The sequence below is a fragment of the Papio anubis genome, chromosome 3 (genome assembly GCF_008728515.1).
Source record: "Papio anubis isolate 15944 chromosome 3, Panubis1.0, whole genome shotgun sequence".
NCBI lineage: Eukaryota > Metazoa > Chordata > Mammalia > Primates > Cercopithecidae > Papio > Papio anubis.
In genome coordinates, this window is record NC_044978.1 from 176,710,501 (window position 1) to 176,732,722 (window position 22,222).

The 22,222-nt window shown below is 48.4% G+C and overlaps 1 protein-coding gene across 1 annotated transcript in view; it reads left to right on the top strand.

Annotated features, from left to right (window-relative positions):
• The window catches only part of SLC2A9 (solute carrier family 2 member 9), a 191,137-nt gene that overhangs the window by 131,755 nt on the left and 37,160 nt on the right, over positions 1-22,222 (top strand). The window contains 2 exon segments of the mRNA XM_031664719.1: positions 3,365-3,466; positions 6,425-6,500. Of these exon segments, the coding sequence (XP_031520579.1) occupies positions 3,365-3,466; positions 6,425-6,500 (178 nt within the window).

Here is a 22,222-nt window from a genome sequence, read left to right on the forward strand (position 1 = left end):
CTTTTCGCCTAAGATTGTACCCTGAGAATTTTCCTATACCATTTTACAATTCTTTAAATTATGTTAATTTCTACATATTTATCATCTAAATATTCCAGTATTTATTTAACTAATTGTTGGTGGATTTCTAGATTATTTCTATTTCCTCAGTAGTATAAATAACACACCAACGAAGGTCCTTGTCCATGAGTCTTTGACCAAACATCTATTTCCTTAGGATTAATGCTTAGAAGGTGAGTGACTGAGTCCAAGGGTGTGGACATTTGCAGCTGCCCCTTGGTTTAAAACAGCATCTATCCCTCTTCCTTCTCTCTGAATAATTAGCCCCAGATGACTTTTGATAAATACCATAGTCACTTTTGGCCTCTGATCCTGGGCCCAGATCACTGAGCATGCCATGCCGAGATTGACATGTGTTGCACTGAGATTAATGTGTGTTGCATTGTTACACTGAAATTGGTGTGAGTTACACAGAGATCAGCGTAATCTCTCTGGGCCCACAATTTCATAATCTCTCTAAGCACCTGATATTTCTAGGCTCTTTCTCCCCTCACCGTTGCAGGAGTCCTACCTGGCAGTGGGACCCAGCTCCCTTGCTCATGTTGCATTGGCCCTGGCACGACAGCCCCATCAGTGTCTCCCCTTTGATGAGACCCGGCTCATGAGGTCCTAGGAGGAAGGGATGCTTTAAATGCAGGCCTCTCTCCCTCTTCCCTCAATCCCTCCCCCGCTCTCTCTTTCTCAGAAGCTGCTGGTCTTTGCTTCTCCCCATGACTCTCGCTGGGCCTGACTTCCCTCCCCACTTCCCACCAAGTGAAGTTACTGTCCCTCAGTGTTCTCGAACCTCACTGTCCTCCTCTGCAAATGAGAATCATTCTGCCTGCCTTATAAAGACAGACCTTCACTCCCTTGGAAACACTTAGTCCACACCTGTCAGATATCCTTCTAGGCTCTGGGGAAGCAAAGATGAAGGCGCCTGGCATTCAAGTGAAGAAAGAGAATCAGAGAGCCAGGAATGCAGAGGACCAGAAAAGCCATCAGTGCTCTTGTTTGGGTCCAGGAGCTGGACATCCAGATGGGACACTGGGCTGTCACCAAGTGGTGGCATTGTCTATTTCTAGTTTAATGTCAAGAAAATTTAGTGTATCAACAACCAGAAAAGATTTTGTAGATCATCCCAGATTTGCCACTTACCAGCCACGTGACCCTGGACAAGTTTTCAAAGCCTCTGTGCCTCTGTTTTTCTACCTGTAAAATGGAGCAAATAATAGAACATACTCAAGGGTGTCAGGATTAAATAAGCTGCTGGATGCAAAGTGCTTAATACAGTGCTTGGCACATAGTAGGTGCTCAGTAAATGATCATTAGCTGTTAACATCTAGACTAGCTGTTAATATCTATCCATTATCATCAGAAAAGATGAGAAATTAAGACATGAAAGGGTTAATTAACTTGTTCAAGGCCACACAGCCGGCTACAGGTAAGAGTTGGGACCGGACCCCCAGGGCACTCCTTAGTTAAAATGAATGATATATTTTCTGTCATTTATTGGCAACCTCTTTTGTTCATGAGTCTATTTCAGGCACTGTGAGTTCTTTCCCTTTATCTCACAGTTACCCTGCAAAGACGGTATTATCATTCTCATTTTCCAGGTGGGGAAACTGAGACTTGGACGAGCTGTGTAACCTGTCCTGGGTGCAAAGCTGGTGTAACCTGTCCTGACTAGAAATGCCTTTTTGAGACATGTAGTCATCAGCCAGGCACGTTTTCCTCCCAGGCCTCTGCCTTTCTGGGTCAGCACCCTCCGGTCCCTTCAACGTTCATGCCTAGGGGACCAAAAGGTCCGTGGCCCCAGGCAGCACCACATGGCCGAGGTGCTCAGCTGACCCACAGGGCTATGCCCTTCACACAGGCAGCTGTCACTCACCGCTCAGTGCTGGCCGGCTCTGCCAAGCAGAACAACCGTCCATTGTCTAGATGGCTTTTCACCTGCTTCCCTCTAAGGAGCAGGGTATGAGGAAAGAGGAAGAGGTAGAGGGCGCTGGGGTCCCTGCAGCTGGACTCCATTGTAGAGAAACCCTGAGGCTTTGGGGCAGGATTGCAACTATTCATCTCAGTGCTGTGACCTTCGCACCGTCACCTGAAGCTGGCAGGCAGGAGGCACGTGTGCTCTGGCTTCATGGCCCTCAGCAGTGTCACTGCTTCCCCTTGCCCAAGATAAATGACTGTTGTGATGAGGACCTGCCAGCCTCAAAACCTTTGCTCCCACGAATCCCTCTGCCTGATAAGCTCTCCACATCTCTGCCTGCTACTTCCTCCTCCAGGAAGCCTCACCTGATTGCCTCATTGAGAAAATCCATGAATTTTTATTCAAATACCCTGGGCTCAATTTCTGGCCCTCTCTCACCTGCTTGCTCTGTGGTGTCTGCTGTTGTCTCACCTCTCTGACCCTCAGTGTTCTCTTTTTGTGAAATGGGGCATGAGAGGAGGATACCTCACATGATGTGAGTACCTAATGTGTGTATTGCATGCAGTCTCTTTTTTAACCCTCACTTCCGCTGCAGACACTCCTGTTGAAGGATATTTCGATTCTTTTGTCACAGATAAAGGCCCTGGGGCCTTGGGAAGTGAAGTCACATGCCAGAGTTCATACATCTGGAAAGTAGTAAAGCCAGAATGTAAACCCAGGTTTTTCTGTCTCTGACATTCAGCTACGATTACTCTTCCAGTCATTGGCAGTTGAGGAGCTGTTTCTGACCAAGTGGACAGGGGGCACAGGGGGGACAGGAGCCAGCCAGGTGGAGGTCAGTGACAGTCCTAGGCTGAGGGAAGCTGACTTGGAGGACATAGCTTTAGGGACTTCCTCAGGGACTCCCCACCTCACATCCCACAATGAAATTGACTCCCCCAGACACAGGCAGACTGGAAAACGACATGGGCTTCTCTGTCTACTCCCACCCCTGCGCCCGCTGTGGGTGCCTACCCCTACGAAACCCACCACATGGAAACACAGAGGAATCGCCTTCCATGCAGGCTGGCTCTGAAGGGAGAGAAGGCCTGTGCTGACCATATCCATCCAGTTCCTCCTCCCAAACTCCTGATTGGAGGAGTCCACCCCAGCAAGGAAGATTAGGAGGAACGTGCTCGTATTAACACTGTAGGTGCTCAAGAATTGTGACTTTCTCTCCCTCACTTTTTCCTTTCTCATAAAGGGCATTGCTTCAGGGCTGTGGCTGTGAAGAAGGTGACCCAGCTGTCTCAGGATCAAAGCCGGTTTTTAATCATGATGCCATTGCCAGTTCCCAGTGCCACATTGTGGTTACAAATGGAATAATAGCTCTCTCTCTCTTTTACCCTGGACTAGGGCTTGGTCATTGAGCACCTGGGACGGAGACCCCTCCTCACTGGTGACTTTGGGCTAATGGCAGTCTTCTTTGGGACCCTCACCATCATGCTGACCCTGCAGGTGAGATGATGTGCTTGTCACATTTGAGGGAGATAAGCATGGAGCTGGCTTCTGGCTTCATCATTTTGGGGCCTTTGATTTGTGGGTTCATACTTCTACCAGCAGTGCTTTTGATAAAGCTCTCCCTGGGGGCAGCTCATCTCTGGAGCTGCTCAGGGTCTCAGTGAAGAGGGTTTGGTGAGGGGTCCTTGGACTGGGACATGAGAGACTTGACTTCTGGTCCTGTCACTTCCGCTGATGAGTTGTGTGATCTTGGGCAAGACACTTTCCCTCTCTGAGCCTCAGTTCACCCTTCTGTGGAATAGAAGAGCTTGCACTAGACAACCCTAAGATGCCCCTTCCAGCTGTCACCGCCCAGCATAAATGCCAGGTGCTGCATATTAGCCACTTCCCCAGTGGTCACAATTTTATAAACAGTGGCTCTGGAGCCAGACAGCCTGTGTGGATCTCGGCTTTTCCTTACTGGTAATGAAACTTTAGCAAGTCAGCTCCTCTCCAGGCCTCATCTCTAAAATGGAACAGTCAGTCGTCCCTTCGTCCAGGGGTGTTGTGGGATGAAATGAGAAAATGCACGGAAAGCACTTGGAACAAGCACTCAGTGGACGTCCATGTAGGTGGAGGGGTGACGAAGGACTTCATCCTTACAACATCGGTATTTTTTTCTTTTATGGAGATAAGGAAACTGAGGGATAAATATAAATAAAAAAGCTTCCCAAGGTTGCACCACCAGAAGGTGGCAAGCTGGGATTAGATCCCCGGATGTTGGGCTTCTGTCCCCTGCATGGCTCAGGGCAGCCTGCATTAATTGAACACTGCCTCAGTGTCTCCAACTCATCTTGGTGCCATGGGAAGCATGAAGCAAGGTTGCAGCAATTGATCAATCTTTGCATTTTTCAAAAATGCATCTGGAAATTGATAGGTGCACATTTTGATCACCTGTCAAATGTCTTAGTGGCCCAAATGTTTCTAGAAAAAGGCACTGTTAGCATGGTGGTGTGTGATGGGTGCCCTTCGAAGAGGTGGGGCTGGCGAGCACGCTGACTGGCAGGAGGTGGAAGCATTGCCTTCAAGGACAATGTACTAGCAGGTGCAATTCCTTCCTGACAGCCAGGCCCAAGCTGTCCCGAGCCTGGGCATCTTTACAGTCCTCTGAAGTTCTCAGGAAGCTAGTTGGGTGATGTTCTGGGCCATTGTCTTTCTGAAACTTGTGTCAGAAGTTTAAAAGGAAGGCCTGAAGCCCACGAACCCCATCTAAGCCTCACTTCACAAGGTCTCAGAGCTGTTCCTGGCTTGGCCACCTTTGTCTCCCCCAGTGCCCCACACCCTGCCCCCGGCAGCTCCTCAAGGGGCCTGGCAGTTTCCTCTCCTAGGGCTCTTCTGTGCTTGGCTAGCTTCTCCTTGCTTTCTGGACTCAGGAAGCCTTGGACACTCCTGGACACCTCTTCCTGCAGGAAGCCTCCCCTTGCTTCCAAGTCTGGGTGAGGTGCCCTCTCCTGAGTTCCCATAAGCCCCAAGGGGGAACCCTGTGAGATCACTTATCACGGACCATTGACTTTCACTGTTGACAGTGAGTGAGTTGTGTAGGGCCATGCCTGAACCATATCTGCATTTCCACCTCCCATCCCAGTGCATGGCACTCAGGGGCAGCTGAGATCAATCAGTTGAATGAGTGAGTGAGTGACTTGGTACAAATTCTCATACAGCTTATGAAAGTCCACGAAGCTCCTCTCAACCCTTAGAGCTAATGGATTTGGACACAGAACAAGGGGAAGTAAGGAGTTCCCCATTCCTCTGCCCTCTGTACCCGTCGTCCTCTACTCCAGACTATTTGCAGTTCACCCCTGCACTGTGCCCTCTCAGGCTTCTGTGCCCTTGTGTATGCTGAACCCCCTCCTGGAACCTCTTTCCTTTCGTTTCCCACTGGGCTGACTCTGGCTCAACCTACAGAGGTGAGCGCAGGCTCTTACCTTCCCTTCAAGTCAGGTGGCCTCTCCTGGGGCAGCCCTGGCACCCCCACACACTCAGAACCAGTGACACTGTGTTCTAATGCTCAGCCGTCCAGTCTGCTAGAGCAGGAGCAATCCCAAAACATCCTTTTGCAACCAGCACCAAGCCGCCCACCCCCCAGATGAGTGACAGCTTCTCCAGACACATTCCATGGAATGCATTAACTCATCTCACACCTTGCAAGACGGCAGGGGTACAAATACGGTTCTTTATATAATAATACCAGAACTAAGGTAACTTTTTAAAAACAAAATATAGAAGTCTTTAAAATGTATATGAGGAAATATATATATATGTGTATATATGTGTATATATATACATACATACACACACACTTTAAGTTCTGGGGTACATGTGCAGAACGTGCAGGTTTGTTACATAGGTATACACGTGCCATGGATGTTTGCTGCACCCATCAACCCATCATCTACATTAGGTATTTCTCCTAATGCTATCCCTGTCCCAGTCCCCCACCCCCCAACAGGCCCCGGCATGTGATGTTCCCCTCCCTGTGTCCGTGTATCCTCATTGTTCAACTCCCACTTATGAGCGAGACATGCAGTGTTTGGTTTTCTGTTCTTGTGTCAGTTTGCTGAAAATGATGAACTTTTATAAATGTGATAAAGCTGTGAAAATTGCTCGTATGGCCTGCTGCCAACTAAGCACTCAATCAATGTGAGTTATTGATTTATTTACCACTTCCTGTATGCCAGGACTATGTCAAACTCATCACAGGCTTCATCTGATTTCATCATGGCTATAAAATAAGCAGATGGAATGACTGAAGGGTTGTCATTGTTCCCATGCTATAGATGCTGAAGCTGGGGCTTGGGGACATCCAGTGACCTGTCCAAGGTCGCACAGATGGGTGGAGGAGGAGCTGGTGTGGGAACTCAGGTCCTCTGGACACACCATCACCTCCTCACCTGACCACTCCCTGTTCTCTCCCAGGACCGTGCCCCCTGGGTCCCCTACCTGAGTATCGTGGGCATTCTGGCCATCATCGCCTCTTTCTGCAGTGGGCCAGGTAAGGCACCCCTCCCTCCTCACTGCCCTGCCCAGGGGCTCATGGCATCACCAAGCTGGGGAGCTCTCCTCATACAGATGGGGCACCCAGAGCCCAGAGGAAGCAAAGCCTGACTGGGGATGTGTGTCTGCTGCCTTCCTTTTGGCCCGATTGAAATGTAGCCAACTGTTTGCAGTCTACCCCACAGAAGGTGAAAACGGGCTCACCTGAAGATGAGTGGGAGATAATATCCCACCGCACAGCAAGAGCAGTTCACACGCAGAAGGGCTCGGAGCCAGAGGCAACACTGGTTTGTGATGAATCAAAGACAACCAAGTCACACAGTCTGTGCCTAAGCAGTTATGGTCTAGGGTGAAAGATGTGGCAATAATCATGGCCATGTCTAAGACATATTAATCATTGATTTTGTGTTATACTTGGCTAAGAACTTGACCTGTGTAAGCTCACTTAAGGCTCAGGACAGTTCCAAAGAAGACAGAGATGGAAGGTGACTTGCATGAGTGAGTAGGTGGAGTGGCCTGACTGCCAGGCCCAGGCCCCCACCAACAGCTTACATGGTACCTGCGTGAGTGTGTAACTGGAGTATCCCAGTCTCAGTTTACCCAGGACTCATTTCTAGCCCTGCTGTTTCCTAGCCATGAGTCAGTAGGAGAGACTTCTTCTCGTTGTCTGCCTCAGTTTCCCCATCTGTACAATGACAAGGATGCAATGCGACTGAGGATCCTACCATTCCCTGGCTCTGTGTCCATGTCCAGCAGGGACCTCCAGCAGAGGCCAAGGTCAGACTGAGAAGGGGGGCTTCTCGGTCTTTTCGTTTCTTTCTAGTTGGCACATCAGCTTGGCTGAGGATGAATTAAAAGCATGTTGATTTTTGTGGTTGCAGCCATTCCTGCTTCAGGTATTAACTCAATGCAGAGGTCAAGAACAATCTTTGGTCTTTGTCTCCTAAATTCGAAGACCCCTAAATCTTAGCACTTGGTGTTGAAATGAAGTCTGTGCTGAAACATGCAGACATTCACAATTAACTGAGGCAGAACACGACATGGGAATGACTTCAGAGCTGGAGGGAGGTCAGCTGGCAGACGAGGAAAGCTTCCAGGGGCTAAGACAAATTAGAATTAAGTCATCCCAAGTTGGAAAGACCGTAAAGATTTTCTAGTTCAGTCATTTATCAGAAGCTTAAGTCCTAGTCATGGTTTCCCTGCCGGGAGTTCCTTCAGCCATGGCTTGATTACATCTATTGACAGGGAACTCACCACCTCACAAAACAGGCAATTCTACGTCCACAGGTCAGATTTGGTCCTGGCCCATTTTGTATGACCCACCAGCCAAGAATGGCTTTTGCATTTTAAAAGGGGGAAAGAAAGAATGCATGCCGGGGACCACATGTGGCCTGAAAAGCTTCATATATTTTCTTTCTAACTTTTTATTTTAAACATTTGTCAACCCCTGCAGTAGTTCCTTAGCTCTGAAATTTGGAACTGGGAGAGTGGGCTAGCTTGTGAGGTGGGGAAGGAGGAATTTCCAGGCAGTGAGAGCAGCCGCTGCCAGAGCATAGAAAGAAGTTCGTGTCAAAGGAACCTTAAATAAACCACCAGGGCCAGAGCAGTGGTGCTCAAACATTGCTCAGTCACCAGGGCTTTTAAAGCCCTGGTTTTCAGGCTGCACTGAAGGGCAACCAGCCCATAATCTTGGAGGGATAGGGCTCAAGCTTGGCATTTTCTAGCGCTGCGTGATTCCAAGGTGCAGCCAAGTTCAAGAACCACTGGGCTAGAGCAGTTTTTAAACCCCGGCTGAATATATTACCATCACCTGGTGACTTAGGGAAAAAAAAAAAAAAAAAAAAAACAGAGCAAACACGGATATTCAGGCCTCATCCGATGATAGCTGTGTGCCCATCAAGAACCGCTGCCCAGAGTGCAGGGTGAGACACAGAGGAAGAGTCCGGAGATAAGCTAGAAGCAGATCTCAGAGCGTCTTAGATGTTGCACTAGGGATTTGCAGTTTTGTGGAACTCCCTAGAGGTCTGTTGGGGAATCTGTGTGCATGAATGCCACAGGGCAGACCTGCAGCGAGAAGAAACTGGAGGCAGAGACACCCGCCAGGGGCCTGGAGCCGTCAGCCCAGGACAGTTATCCGGGACAATGCCACCCCTGCGAAGGGTCCCATGGGCGTTGCCACTATGATAAGCGCAGGTCATGAGGGCAAGAAAGCTGTACGTTTCTCGGTGTGATTTAGTGCTTCTCGAGTTACCTTTTTTTCCATAACAGCTGTTTTCCCAGAAGAAACTGTGAATGTCAGCATTGTATCTGAGTGAAAAGTTGACCTTCTTCCCCACCCATTCACACAAATAAGCCAGATTGGACTCATCCACAAATCTGCCTGAAGTTCCTTGCTAACCAAAACCACAAAGCTTAGCCTTCTCTGTTCCCTCCCCCCCACCCCCCCCCCCCCCCCCCGCAAGCCTTTTCGCAATGATTCTCATTCTGTTCCAATTGTTTGCAACTGTGGCTTTCTTTTGACTGTAGAACATGCTGCATTTCCAGGGCTTTAAATGCTGGGCTCCCCATCAGTGTCTATGAGACTCCCTGGAGGGAAGGCGGCCTGCACCTCCCAATCGCAGATCACCTGTCAGCCCCTGCCCTCCACTTCCCCAGTCCACCTTCAACCCCCTGTGTTGACCCAGCATCTGCGCCTCGCTGACTAGCAATGACTTTAGCCACAAGATTGACCAGGGTTTAGAAGCTTCATTTAAACTCACATTGATAGTGTACAGTTTAAAGCCTCAGGGAACTTACCTGTCTAAGGAAAGCTGCCACTTAGACTGTGAGATCATCTTGCATCTTCCTAAGTGGACAGGGAAGAGCGAGTCCCCAGAGGAGCCACCCCGGGAAAATGTGGCAGGAAGATGCTCAGAGCTGAATGGCGGAGAGACTCACTGGCCTGCTCTCCATGATTAAAGAAGAGGGATGGATCTCCCAGAAGGGGGCCAGGAGGCCGCCTGAGGCAGCTTCTGTGAGGAACAGGTCGATGTAAGAAGACTTGACAAGGAGTTGAAATTAAGTGAAAGAAAAGAAAGAAAACAAGAGAGGCAGTTTCCTGCTGCATATTTTATTTGTGTGCATAACCCCAAGGCAGTGGCAGGGAAGTCTAACAAATGAGGCAAAAGAAAAGAGCTTCACCTTTTGAGAAAAGATCATTGCCAAAATGTGTCAATTCCAGCTTTAAAAATAATGTGATGCCCTGACTCTGTGCCTGGCACCAAGTTAAGTCCTCTGTGGGGAGTTTGTGTTTCAGTGGGGTGGACAGATGCAAACAAGATGGAGCGGTAAGGCCACTGCCATTATCAAGGTGCGAATTAAGGTCGGAGCACCTCAGAGGATGGAGCGGTCCTGGTGGAAATGCCTTACTCAGTGCATACCTTGCTTGGAAAAAGGACCCCTCTGTTTATCACATTGATTTCAACTGGAAAGACTGCAGGAACGTACTAGCATTTGAGGGGACCTACGTGGTCGGCTCTGCCTGCCCTGCCTGCCCTGCCTGCCCTCCCTCTCTATCCTACATTCTCCCTGGGCTGCAGCCATCTGGAGTCACAGGCAGCTGCCCCCCATCCCACACACACACTTCATGGTCCCAGCCTTTACATGTGCTATTTGCCCACTTGCAACAACCACTCTTATTCATCTATTTGAGGTGTGGCTTCTCATCTTCAAAAAGTCAGCTCATACTGCATCTTGAGGCTTTCTTAGAAACAGACAGATAGACCCTCTGGGCTCCCACAGCCCCCTGGATTAACTCCTAGTGGATCCCCCCACCCCTATTACAATGGCCATTGTTGGTCAGTCCTCCTAACATCAGGGACTGCTTAGACAAGAACCTTGTTTCTATCCCCTGTATCCAAACACACAGCCTGACTATGGGTCAGCAGTCAATAAATGCTTGTATTTTTCATGAATTCTTTCAAAACATACTCATTGAGTTCCTACTGTGTGGCGTGTGGTGTTTTCTACCACCACAGCTCACACCAAATGTGTGTGTGTATTCTGACACCAAATACATGTCATTTTTCCACACCACCTCTCCAATTTGTCTCCACCAACAACTGGGTGTCCAACAATTGAACTCAATTCTGACACTGCCTGCCCAGAGCGAGCACAGAGCCTACAAGTTAAAGAGTTCAGTCCCACAGGACTTTCCTCACTTCAGACACCAGCCAAAAATAGAGTCCCAGGGAGCCGGCACTTCTGCCCTGCTGACTACAAATTCAGGGATTCCCAAGGCTACCCTCAGGTTTGATAATTTGCTAGCATGACTCCCAGAACTCAGGAAAGTGCCCTACTTAAAATTACTGCTTTGTTACAGAGGCTACAACTCAGAAACAGCCAATCAGAAACAGGCAAGTGGAAGAGAGGCATAGAGAAGGTATGGGGGTGTGTCACCAGCCTCCTAGCACTTCAGTGTGTTTACCAACTGGGAAACTCCCCAACCCTGTCATTTAGAGGTTTTTATGGAGGCTCCATTATGTAGGCATGATTGATTCCATTATTGGCCATTGGTGATTGAACTCAGCCTGCAGCCCCTCTGCCTTCCTTGGAGGCTGGAAGATGGAGCTGAAGGTTCCAACCCTCCAAACATGGCCACTGCTGCCTTGAAACCATCTAATGGCCCACCTGAGTCACCACATTAGGGCTTCATTTTAAATGACAAAAGCCACTCTTGTTACTCCAGAAATCCCAAGGCTTTTAAGAAATCTGGGCCAAAAACTAGGGACAAAAATCAAATATATATATTGCAATTTTGTGTGTGTGTGTGTGTGTGTGTGTGTGTGTGTGTGTGTGTGTTATGCCACAGTGCCAGCCCTGGGCTGGGAGCTGGAGATAAAAGTATGAACAAGACAGTGTCTCTATCCCCTATCCCCACAGAGGAAGAGGAGAGGGACAGGAACCAGGTGAGAATGACCACTTAGACATTCTATAGGAGGAAGGGGGCTGGCGTTCTCAACTGCATTGGCTGCTGGCCCCGACTGACCCCAGGGCAAAACCCTCCTGCAGACAACGTTGATCATCCCAGCCAGGCTCTTAGGATTGCACACAGCAGGTGTGCCCCAATGGGAGCCTGGTGAGATCCAGAGCGGGTAAAGGCTGTGTCCAGCAGACCCAGGAGAAGAGTCTGGGACAGGAAAATGGGAGGAGCATCAGATAACATAAAGAGTCAAAGCCATGCACTTGCGTGACATTGTCTCAATGCCAGGCCTGCACCTGCGACGTCTGAAAAGAAGGAACCATGAAGCATCCTGGTCCTGCCCTACAAGTGGAAGGGCTCAGTCCTTTAACTCCTCCGGTGCTGGAGGAGCCCACAAAAGAGACAGACCTGGGAATGAATAATGATTGCTTACTGGATTTACAGGAGGCAGGAGAGGGAAAAAAGTGGGACACAATTTGTGTGTCAAATTCCATTGTTCATACGTGATCCCTTTCAATTCTCTCATGCCTGCAAGGTTGAATCCATGATCTCAAAAGTGGCAAGGTGGAGTCCAGACTCAACCCTAGCTAGGTCTGCCTCTGAATCTCATGCCAGGGGGGCCGGTGCTACCCCAAGTTGGGTGGGAGGGCTCTGTGCACCAGCCTGCACTGCCCCGAGAGGGAGCTCAGCCAGCAGACAGCAAGGTCTCCCGGCCTGGCATGGGGTGCTTAGGCAGCTACAGGCACATTCTTACTTGTTGAATGAATAAACAAGTGAATGAAGAAATACTAAATGAAAGAAAAAACCCTATCCATGGCCTTGGCCTCGCCCCAATTACCTTAAGTATCCCAGAACTTTAGGGGGAGTCAAATCAGATGACTCCTTTCCCCCTCAGAGGTTAGGGAATTGTGTGCAAAGCAGAATGACAAATGACGTTCTAACCCTCCTGACCAAGCAGAAAGTGTTGGATAGAAGAAATAAACATATACACATTAAAATAACTAGAGCTATAAGTTAAGAGACATAACGACACTAAACTGGTATATAGTCATAATTTTTGAAAAATTGTTTAGTGAAAATCAAATGGAAAGTCTCACAAATCTAGACTTAAAACTAAATAGTAGCCGTTGCTCAGGACACATCAATGTCTCTAAAATGAATGTATTCAGAAGGTGAGAACTAACCCCAGCCTTGGTGCTAGTCCCTGTCCAGAAACAAAGACCCAGACGCCACGCCATTACCGCACAGGCTTTCAGGGAAAGGACTTAAAAGATGAACTATCTGAAACTACCCTGTGAACTCCAAACCATTATAGAAATGTGGAATTCCATCCAGCTCCAGCAGGCATCAGGGAATCAGGAGCTACGGTCAGGAGGGTTTGGTTTGTTTGTTTGCAGGTTTGTTTGTTTGTTTGTTTTAGAGACAGGGTCTCACTCTGTCACCCAGGCTGAAGTGCAATGGTGTGATCATGACTTACTGCAGCCTCCACCCCCTGGACTCAGGCTATCCTCCCACCTCAGCCTCCTGAGCAACTGGGACAAGTGCATGCCAGCATACCTGGCTAACTTTTTAATGTTTTTGTGGAGATAGAGTCTTGCTATGTTTCTCAAGCTGGTCTGGAACTCCTGGGCTCAAGTTATCCTCCCACCTTGGCCTCCCAAAGTGCTGAGATTACAGGCATGGACTGCCAGGATTTTAAAAGCAGTGCGTGAATGGACTATTTATAGTCCTGTGGGCAGGGATAGGGAACCAGAGAGAGACGGAGGCCCTCCGGGATGAACAACAGTGGGAAGCTGCCACCACTTCAGGGGTAAACTAATTTTCGTTAAATTTCTCCATAACAAAAGGATAGAAACACTAAGAAGTAAGATTTCATCTGGTAGGGCTAAGCTTTTGCAGCTCTGCAAACCGTTGTGATATTTAAGATTTCTTGCCACCTCCCAAGCACCAGTTCGTACCCCTGTCGACAATGTGTGGCAGAGATTCATTTCCGCTTTTATCAAAAACTATTTTGAGATTCTGAGAAGCAAACAGGCAAATTCAACAATGTGATGTGCTCCTTGCCTATGGCTTTGTTGGGCACCCCATGTCAGACCCCACACTCTGATGTCCTTTTACAGGCAATGCCCAGTGCCAGTGGAGGTTAAGTCAGTAACATTGTAATTAGTCCTTCAGCCCTGGGAGCACAAAGAGGAATAAGAAAGGTCCCAGCCAGGAGCTTGGAGTTCAGTTTCCAAGTAAAGAAGAGGAAGAGGTAGTCATTGGCTCTGTCACTGGGGTAAGAGGGGAGGTGGATAGAGGAAGTTGAGACTCAGAGAGGTTAAGAGCTTTACCTGGATCACACAGCAGTGAACCAGAATTCCACTTCCTATCAGTTTGACTCCAGAGCCTGGGTCTTTAAGGTCTACAATAAGCAACTAAGCTAAAGGCGGGTCCCGGGCACTAAGGGAGCACAGCATCCCATCTTAGGCAGGCACTAACCTATGGCCATTTCTAAAGACACAGCATCCCATCTTAGACAGACACTAACCTATGGCCATTTCTAAAGACACAGCATCCCATCTTAGGCAGGCACTAACCTATGGCCATTTCTAAAGACACAGCATCCCATCTTAGACAGACACTAACCTATGAGAACATGGGTGCCAATGTGGGGATGTGAGGTCTCCCAGCCAGGTTCTGACACGACAGGGCTGCACCATCTCCTACATCAACCCACAAGCAAAACAGTCATGCACACAGCTGGGAATACACAACATCCGCACATACTGATTCACACACATGCACACACACACGTGCACTCCATTCTCCAGATAGCCTCTGAGCTTCCTTTCTAGCCCACTGTCAGAGACCTGATTCTCATCCTCTGCATAGTTCCAAAACTGGCATGGGTGCTCCACTTTGTTGGAAGGGCACAGAGCCTAGGTATACACTGGCTCATGGGTGGGGAAAGCAGACAGCTGTGGGGGCACACATGTGCATCCGCAGGGCTGCTGCCATCAGAGAGGGCATCTGGAGAACTTCCCTGGCAAGGCTGGACCAGGCCACAGGATATAAACACTAAGAAGTAATCATTCTGATTACAACACTGATCATTCTGTTTATTCAGTAATGCACTAACTTGTAAAATATTTTCTTTGAGAAAGCGGCACTTTTTTTTAAACAGCAAAAGTGCCATTTGGGCTAGAAGTGGCCCTGGAGGTGGCCAGTTAAAGGGAAAAGGAGGAACGTCTGAGTAGAGGGCAGACATCAGAGAGGGGATGTGCTAATGGAAGCCTAGGACACATTATAACTGGAGAGATGCTCTGGAGTAAAGGGACCTCAGGGGACATCAGGATGCAGGGGAAGCGGTGGCCAGATTGTCGTGGGCCTCACAGGCTGAAATCATTAGACTTTGTCCTTGTGGGAGTGGGCTGCCACCAAAGAGTTTTGAGCTGGGACATGGCATTATCAGACTGGTGTTTTAAAAGTCTGCAGAGGAGGAAATAAACCAGAGGTAAAATGTGGAATATGGGAGAGGCTTGGGAAGAGTGAATTCAGGAAGATCATTAAGGAATTTCTGTCAGTTAGTTTTCACTGTGTAAACAATAGCCCCCAAGCCTCATGGATTAAACAGCAGTTATTGCTCCCAAGACTGAGTCAATGTGGCAGTTTTGCTCTTCTGGCCCAGGCTTTGTTGATTTCTGCTAGATTATTTCCTCCTATCTACATCCAGCTGGAGGGTCATCTGGGCACCAGCTAGTCCAAGGTGGCCTCATTCGTCGGTCTGGCACTGAAAAGGGCGACTTGACCACATGTCCATCACTATCCCACAGACGAGACCAGGTTTGTTTATATGATGGTAGCAAGGTTGCAAGAGAAGAAGGGGAAGTGTACAAAACTGCCGGAGGCCTGGGCTTGGAACTCCACACTATTTCTGCTACATTCTCTCAGCCAAAGCGAGTCACAATGCCAGCCCAGAATCAAGGAATGGAGAAAGACTACCTCCCAGGGGAGCGGCTGCAAAAAACCAGCTATTCTACAATTGCCCAGAGGCAGTCACTGTAGAATAGGCAAGAGATGACAATTAGGGCTTTCCTTCACTTACCCCACTCCACAAATAATCACTGAGTGCCTACTAGAAAGTGGGCCTCCTTCTAGGCCTGGAGATGCAATGGAAGAGCAAACAGACAAACACGTACACACACGCACGCACACACACAGTCTCTGCCCTTGGGGATCTGACCTTCAATAACAGTGGTGGGTCAGGGGCCCCACTGGGAATATATGGTACAATCAAACTGGGATATTCTGAGGAATGTTCAAAAAGGACACAAATTGCTGCGCTGCAGGAGGGCTATAGGGGAATGCCGAAGACCTTGACCATTCTGGCAGTCTCAGCGTATTATGGTCATTTCCAAAGTTCCACCCCTCCAGCCATTAGCTGTGAAGAAAACAAAGCAACTTAACAAAAGTTAATTCATCAAAAGTCAATGCACTGAGTGGTCACATTGCTGAAAGTCAAATCGTAGAGAAACACAATTTGCTGGATTTACTTTATCTCTTTTAACTATTTATGAAGAATGTATATTTGTGTGCATAGAATAGAATGATTCTAACAACTTTGATCAGTTTCTAAGTTCTTCATCATGTCTGCATAGTGAATTCTGTAGAATGCTTTTTGTTGTTGTTGTTCCCTCTGCTTCAGTTCCCTGTTGTTGTAGCTGGAGGTTAGTAAACAGAGAGAAGCCTCAGTCAAGTGGCATAGAATATACTTTTATCCACAATAAGAATATATATATCTTTCCCTTTCCAAATTCATTTTGTTCCAGAAATTTATACATACAACAGAAAATAGGATTCGGATAGCAAGCAATATATCAACACGTTTATCTAATTTATTCATTCCTCTGTTTGGAAAACAAGAGTCTGGATAGCAAAGGTTCAGCTAGTGAGAGGGATACCTGCACATTCACAGATTGGGTTTCTTTTGTTAACATCTTTTTATTCAAAAATGCATTTACCAGTCTTTGCTTTTTGATGAATGAACCTTGAGCTGACAATGTGACTTTCATTTGTGGCATTTCTGCGTCCTCATTCCTGGACAGGACACAGAGGTACCACACCCCACTGCAGCCTGCCCCAACTCACAGAGGGGTTGTAGAGCTGCTGCCATCAGAGAGGGCATCTGGAGAACTTCCCTGGCTAGGCTGGACCAGGTCACAGGGTGTGATCATTCTGTTTATTCAGTAATGCACTAACTTGTACAATATTTTATTTGAGAAAGGGGCATTTTTTTTTAATAGCAAAAGTGCCCTTTGGGCTAGAAGTGGCCCTGGAGGTGGCCAGCTAGAGGGAAAAGGAGGAATGTCTGAGTAGAGGGCAGAGATGGTCTGGGATGCTCTTGGAATCTTGCTGTGACTTTTCCAAAATCTACAGTAACTTGGGCAAGTCCCTGTCCCTCTCTGGCCTCAGTTTCCCCATCAGTGAAATGAGGGGTTGAACCAGATTAAGGGCTCTCTAACTACATGGCTGCACTTCAGAACCCCCTTCCCTGGGTGAACATCCCCCACCCGGGGGCCTGGATGAGGAGGGACCTCATCCGGGTTCTGCTGAGGAGGCCCAGAGACAGCATTTCCACGTATTTCCTGAATGACTGCCCAGCAACCAAAGGCTCCAGAATTGGTGGCCAGATCTACCAACCCTGTGGCTGTGCAATCCACCTCATTTAATCCTCATGGCAGCCCAGGAGACAGACCATCTCATTCCCACTTTGCACATGAAGGGCTGAGTCTCTGAGAGATCATAACTCATAGGTTTTACAGGGCAGGTGCCCCCGAAGTCAGAGGGGTGGCAGTGTTTGTGCTCTTAGCTACTGTAGCGGGCTGAGTAGTGTCCCCCAAAGATTCATGTTCTCTCAGAACTTCAGAATGTGACCTTGGTTGGAAATAAGGTCTTTGCAGATGTACTCAGTTAAGGATCGCAAGGTGAAACCATCAGGATTTAGGGTGGGGCCTAAATTCAGTGACTGGTGTCTGTATAAGACAAGGAGAGGACACAGGGAGGAGAAGGACATGTGAAGGTGGAGGCAGAGATTGGAGTGAGTGATGCATCTAGAGTCAAAGGAACACCAAGGATTGCCGGCAGCAGCAGCCAGGAGAGAGGCGTGGATGGTTTCTTCCTCAGAGTCTGCAGAGGGAACCTACTCTGCCTACACCTTGATTCTAGACTTCTGCCTCCAGAACAATGACAGAATAAATTTCTGTTCTCTTAAGTCCCCAAGTTTGTGGTGATTTGTGACAGCAGCCCTAGAAAATGAATATAGCCACTAAGTTGGCAGGAAAGTATTTCCTAACCCCCCACGCAGCTGTGGATGTACCAGGGCTTTGGAAATTAGCGATCTCCACCATTCGACACTTCATGTCAAACAATGGTGGGTGGGCAAGCTGCCTGCCAAGGTTACGGTGCACTTTCTGCTTTTTCAAGAACACCAGGGAACTTTTAAAATTAATAATATTATCTGCTGGGTGCAGTGGCTGAAGCCTGTAATCCCAGCACTTTGGGAGGCCGAGGCAGGCGGATCACGAGGTCAGGAGATCGAGACCATCCTGGCTAACACAGTGAAACCCCGTCTCTACTAAGAAAATACAAAAAACTAGCCGGGCGAGGTGGTGGGCGCCTGTAGTCCCAGCTACTCAGGAGGCTGAAGCAGGAGAATGGCGTAAACCTGGGAGGCGGAACTTGCAGTGAGCTGAGATCCGGCCACTGTACTCCAGCCTGGGCGACAGAGCGAGACTCTGTCTCACAAAAAAAAAAAAAAAAAAATTAATAATATTATCTTTCTAGCCAGGCACAGTGGCTTGCACCTGTAATCCTAATACTTTGGAAGGCCAAGACAGGAAGATCTCCTGAGTCCAGGACTTGAAGGTTGCAATGAGCTAAGATTACACCAATGTACTGCAACCTGGGTGACACAGTAAGACCCCACACATCCCCAGAAAATCTTCCTAAGTTAAGCACTTGGTCAGTGCTAGATACTTGGCCACACTCACCCTAATCCTTACAGAGTCTCCGCAAGGAGACCCTCCTCTCCCCATGAGGACACCACAGCTCCAGGGCGCCCTGCTTGGGCCACATCTCATGGCACACAGTGTAGGTGGCCCAGCCAGGATTTGAACGCATGTCTGCCCAACTCCGAAGTCTCCTTTTTCCAGTCGGTCTCCCTTGCATTTTCACATGTTCCGTTTTACTACTTATCACTTTCCCGCAGCCTATGGCAGAGTTAATTAGTGAGCTTATCACCTGAAATTTGAATGCGAAAACGTGGCAGTGTTCCTTACGATTTTTTGCCAAAAGGCTCCAGAAAATCTCTCCCCTCAGAAGCAGTCCAAGCAAATGCTGTTCTGAGAAAGATTTTGAGTCCTTCAGAGTTTTGGTGCATACGCTGGGGTTTTCAACAGAAATGTAGAAAACCTCAAAAACTGGCTCTGAGGTCCCTGAAATCAGTGACACCTGCCAGGCTCATAGGTCTTTCTCGTAGTTTCTGTCAGCAGCTGTCTTCCTCTTCACTGTCACTTGGGCAATCCCTGGGAATCCAGCAGAGGAATTTGTCACTTAATTATTCCTTGCAGCTGCTAAGATGGTGAGAACAGTCCTCTGTTGGGCTGTATCCATTTCCTGTGGCTGCTGTGACAAAGTTCCACAAATGACAGCAATGTGCTCTCCACAGTTCTGAGGCCAGAGGGCAGACATAGGGGCTTCAGTAGGGATGCAGTGCCCCTCCAGAGGCTCTGAGGGGAGTCCCTTCCATGCACCTCTCCTGGCCTCTGGCAGCTGCCAGTGCTCCTTGGCTTGTGGCTGCATCACTCCAGTCTCTGCCTCCACCATCACAGGCCTTCCCCTATGTGTGCATCCCAAAACTCCCTTTTCCATGCTCTTACAAGGACACATGTGATTGCATTTAGGACCCACGCTCCTCCTCTCAACATCCGTAACCTAATCATATTTTTGCTGTTTGAGTGATATTTGCACACTCCAGGATGAGGACATGGATGTACATTTGTGGGGCTGCCACTCAGCCCACTGCACTGGACTGGAGATAAGCATCTGTTTTCTCGTATGCTTTGGTAAACACTTTGGCCTCCTCTACCAAAAACAGTTCATTCAAGTTAGATCCTAGTTTACTGGACACCTTCTTACTGTCTGCCAGTCACTGTGCTAGGTCTAAGCTACAGAGATGAGCAGGGGACAGCCACCAGACCCTTGGGAGAAAGACTGGTGTCAAATCAAATAAGAGTGATAACTGATGTATTGCAAGCCATTCCATCTGCCTGGTGTGTCAGATAAGAGTCCCAGAGCAGGAAATGGTTGGCTGTGGTCTAGCAAGGTGAGCAGGGAGGAGTTCCCTGGGCAAATGTGAGGAGGGGGCATTGTCAGAGGAAGGAGGAGCCTAGGAGCCCAGGGCCAGAGGCAGGAGGCTGACAATGTGCCTGGAAATGGGAGCCAGCAGCCGGTGAAAGTGCAAAGGTAGGCAGAAGTTAGAACACAGAAGGCCTTAATGTGTAGACCTGCCCTGAAGCCAGTGGGAAGCTACTGTTGGGTTTTAAGCAGGAGGCATGAACTGACCAGGTTTGCATGTGAGAGTTGATTCTAGAAGCTGGGTGGAGACAGAGGTCGATGCTGAGGCCTGAGGCTGGGGCCACTCCCCAGTTCCATACACCTCTCAGCCTCCGTTTTCTCTGTGGAAAAAGTCCAGATCCCAGCTTACACTGTTTCTCTCTTACGGATTAGTGTGAGTCAAATGAGATCATTATTGCCAATAAGCTCTGTCAATACAATAATTTAGTTGACCATTTTCATTGACTTCGCTTGTGGGTTAAATAAACACTAAAATAAAAACCATCAGGGAGCCTGGCTGAGCAGGGAATAACCTCTTTGATGAAGGAAAACATTCCCCTTTATATGTCAGCAACTTTGACCAGAGGGAATCAGCACTCATGCCTTTGGGGGGTGTTCCTGCAGACACAGAGCTGTTCTCCCCCTGGGAACCTCACCACTGCTCAAAATGTGATGCAAACATGAGCTGACTTAGTTATCTCAATGTTCAAACTTGAAAAAAAATAAACATTCTGTTCCAAAATCTTCAGCATTAGTCACAAAATTACTGAGGGGAGAAGTTCTGCTCTGGGTTTATGAAGCTCTCAGTTAATCCCACAGGTATGGGGGTTCCTGGGGTGACAGGGGGAGAGCTTTGAGCTGGCTCTCAGCTCCACAGACAATTGACTTCTCATATCCCCTACATATGAGCTCCTCAACAGGTGACAACTGGGGTGCTGAGGACTCTAGGGACTTCCTTGTTTAGTTCATGCCGTTTTATGAAGGTGCAGGTGCCCAATCGAAATAAATGGGTGGATAGCATTTCCCCATCAGGGTAGTAAACAATTCTGGGGAAGAAGCCCTGGGTAGCTGGATGCTTTGAAGTCAAGAGCTTTCCAGCCAGGCAGGAGTTGATGATTATCAGGTCACCTGGCTTCTAATTACATGATGGGCCACGTGCTCAAGGGAGTTTAAGGGAACAACTGCCTGCCCTGCCACAGTGGACTAGCAAAGGCACCAGGCTGCACTGCCAGGCAGCTCTGAGGTCAGAACACTCTTGAGTCGCTGCTCCGGGCATGGCCCCATCAGAGATGAGTGGTACTCTGGTTAGGGAAACAGACAGAACTTGACTAATGCCCACCAGAACAGACCACTTTCTCCAGCAGGAACATAGCAGAGGGCTTGGAGGACAACAGAGGAGCACATGGAACGATCCCAGGTCAGGCGAAAATCCACCACTTGGGGTTCTTTCAGCTCCAAGACTGACAGAGGGGAAAGACATGCCTGTGGAGAAGTCAGCATGAGCAGAATCGCTGAGGTGTGACTGTACAAGGCACGTTCTCAGAGGCCTGTAATTGAGTGTGTCTGGGCAGTGCATTCCAGGGCCTCGGGTAGGGGGGGCACGCCTGTGAGTGGCATGCATGAATTCACTCCACCAGTTCACAGAACGGGATCAGCATGCAGAGGCTTCATGTTTAGTCCCCTGCATAGGGGGACAGTCCATTGAATCTCAGGAATATTATTTCAACCCCTGCATCCTTTTAAGCAGTTGATCATTAGCCCATTTATCTCCCAGGCAGTCAGACCTATGTCCATGGTGTCCCCAGCTCTCAGCGGGTAGCGTGAGTCCCTCTCACCAGGCTTGGGTTGAGTGAGGCTCCCCTGCACTCCCCATGATGGGGCGAGGGAAAGGGACTTATGCTCAGCAATAGGTGCCCCTCTATCTCTATAGAAATCTTCCCTGCTTCCCCACTTTCTCTTCCATTCCTAATTAGGAATGTCATAATGATAATCATCATTATCATCATCTTCATCATCATCATCATTATCACCAATACTATTTATTGAGTACTTATCATGGGCCAAGCATGGAATTAAGTACTTTACCTGCATTATCTCCTTTAACAAGAAGCTCAAGAGTTAGTCGAGAAAGAAAGGGAGGCATTCCACTCCGGTCGCCTCAGCTGACGTGAGAAAGCCACATGGCTGCAGAGAGTGCGGGCTGGGTTGGGGGATGGAACCAGGCCTTGAAGGAAACACTGCTTCCACTTTCTTTGTTCTTTAGCAGCTTTAATTACCAAGCTCTTGTGGAAGCTGAGGGAATTGGCATTAACTCTGTTTTAATTTGTACTTTTGCAAATGAGATGTAGTTACATGACAATGATTCACTTCTGTGAGGTGTCAAA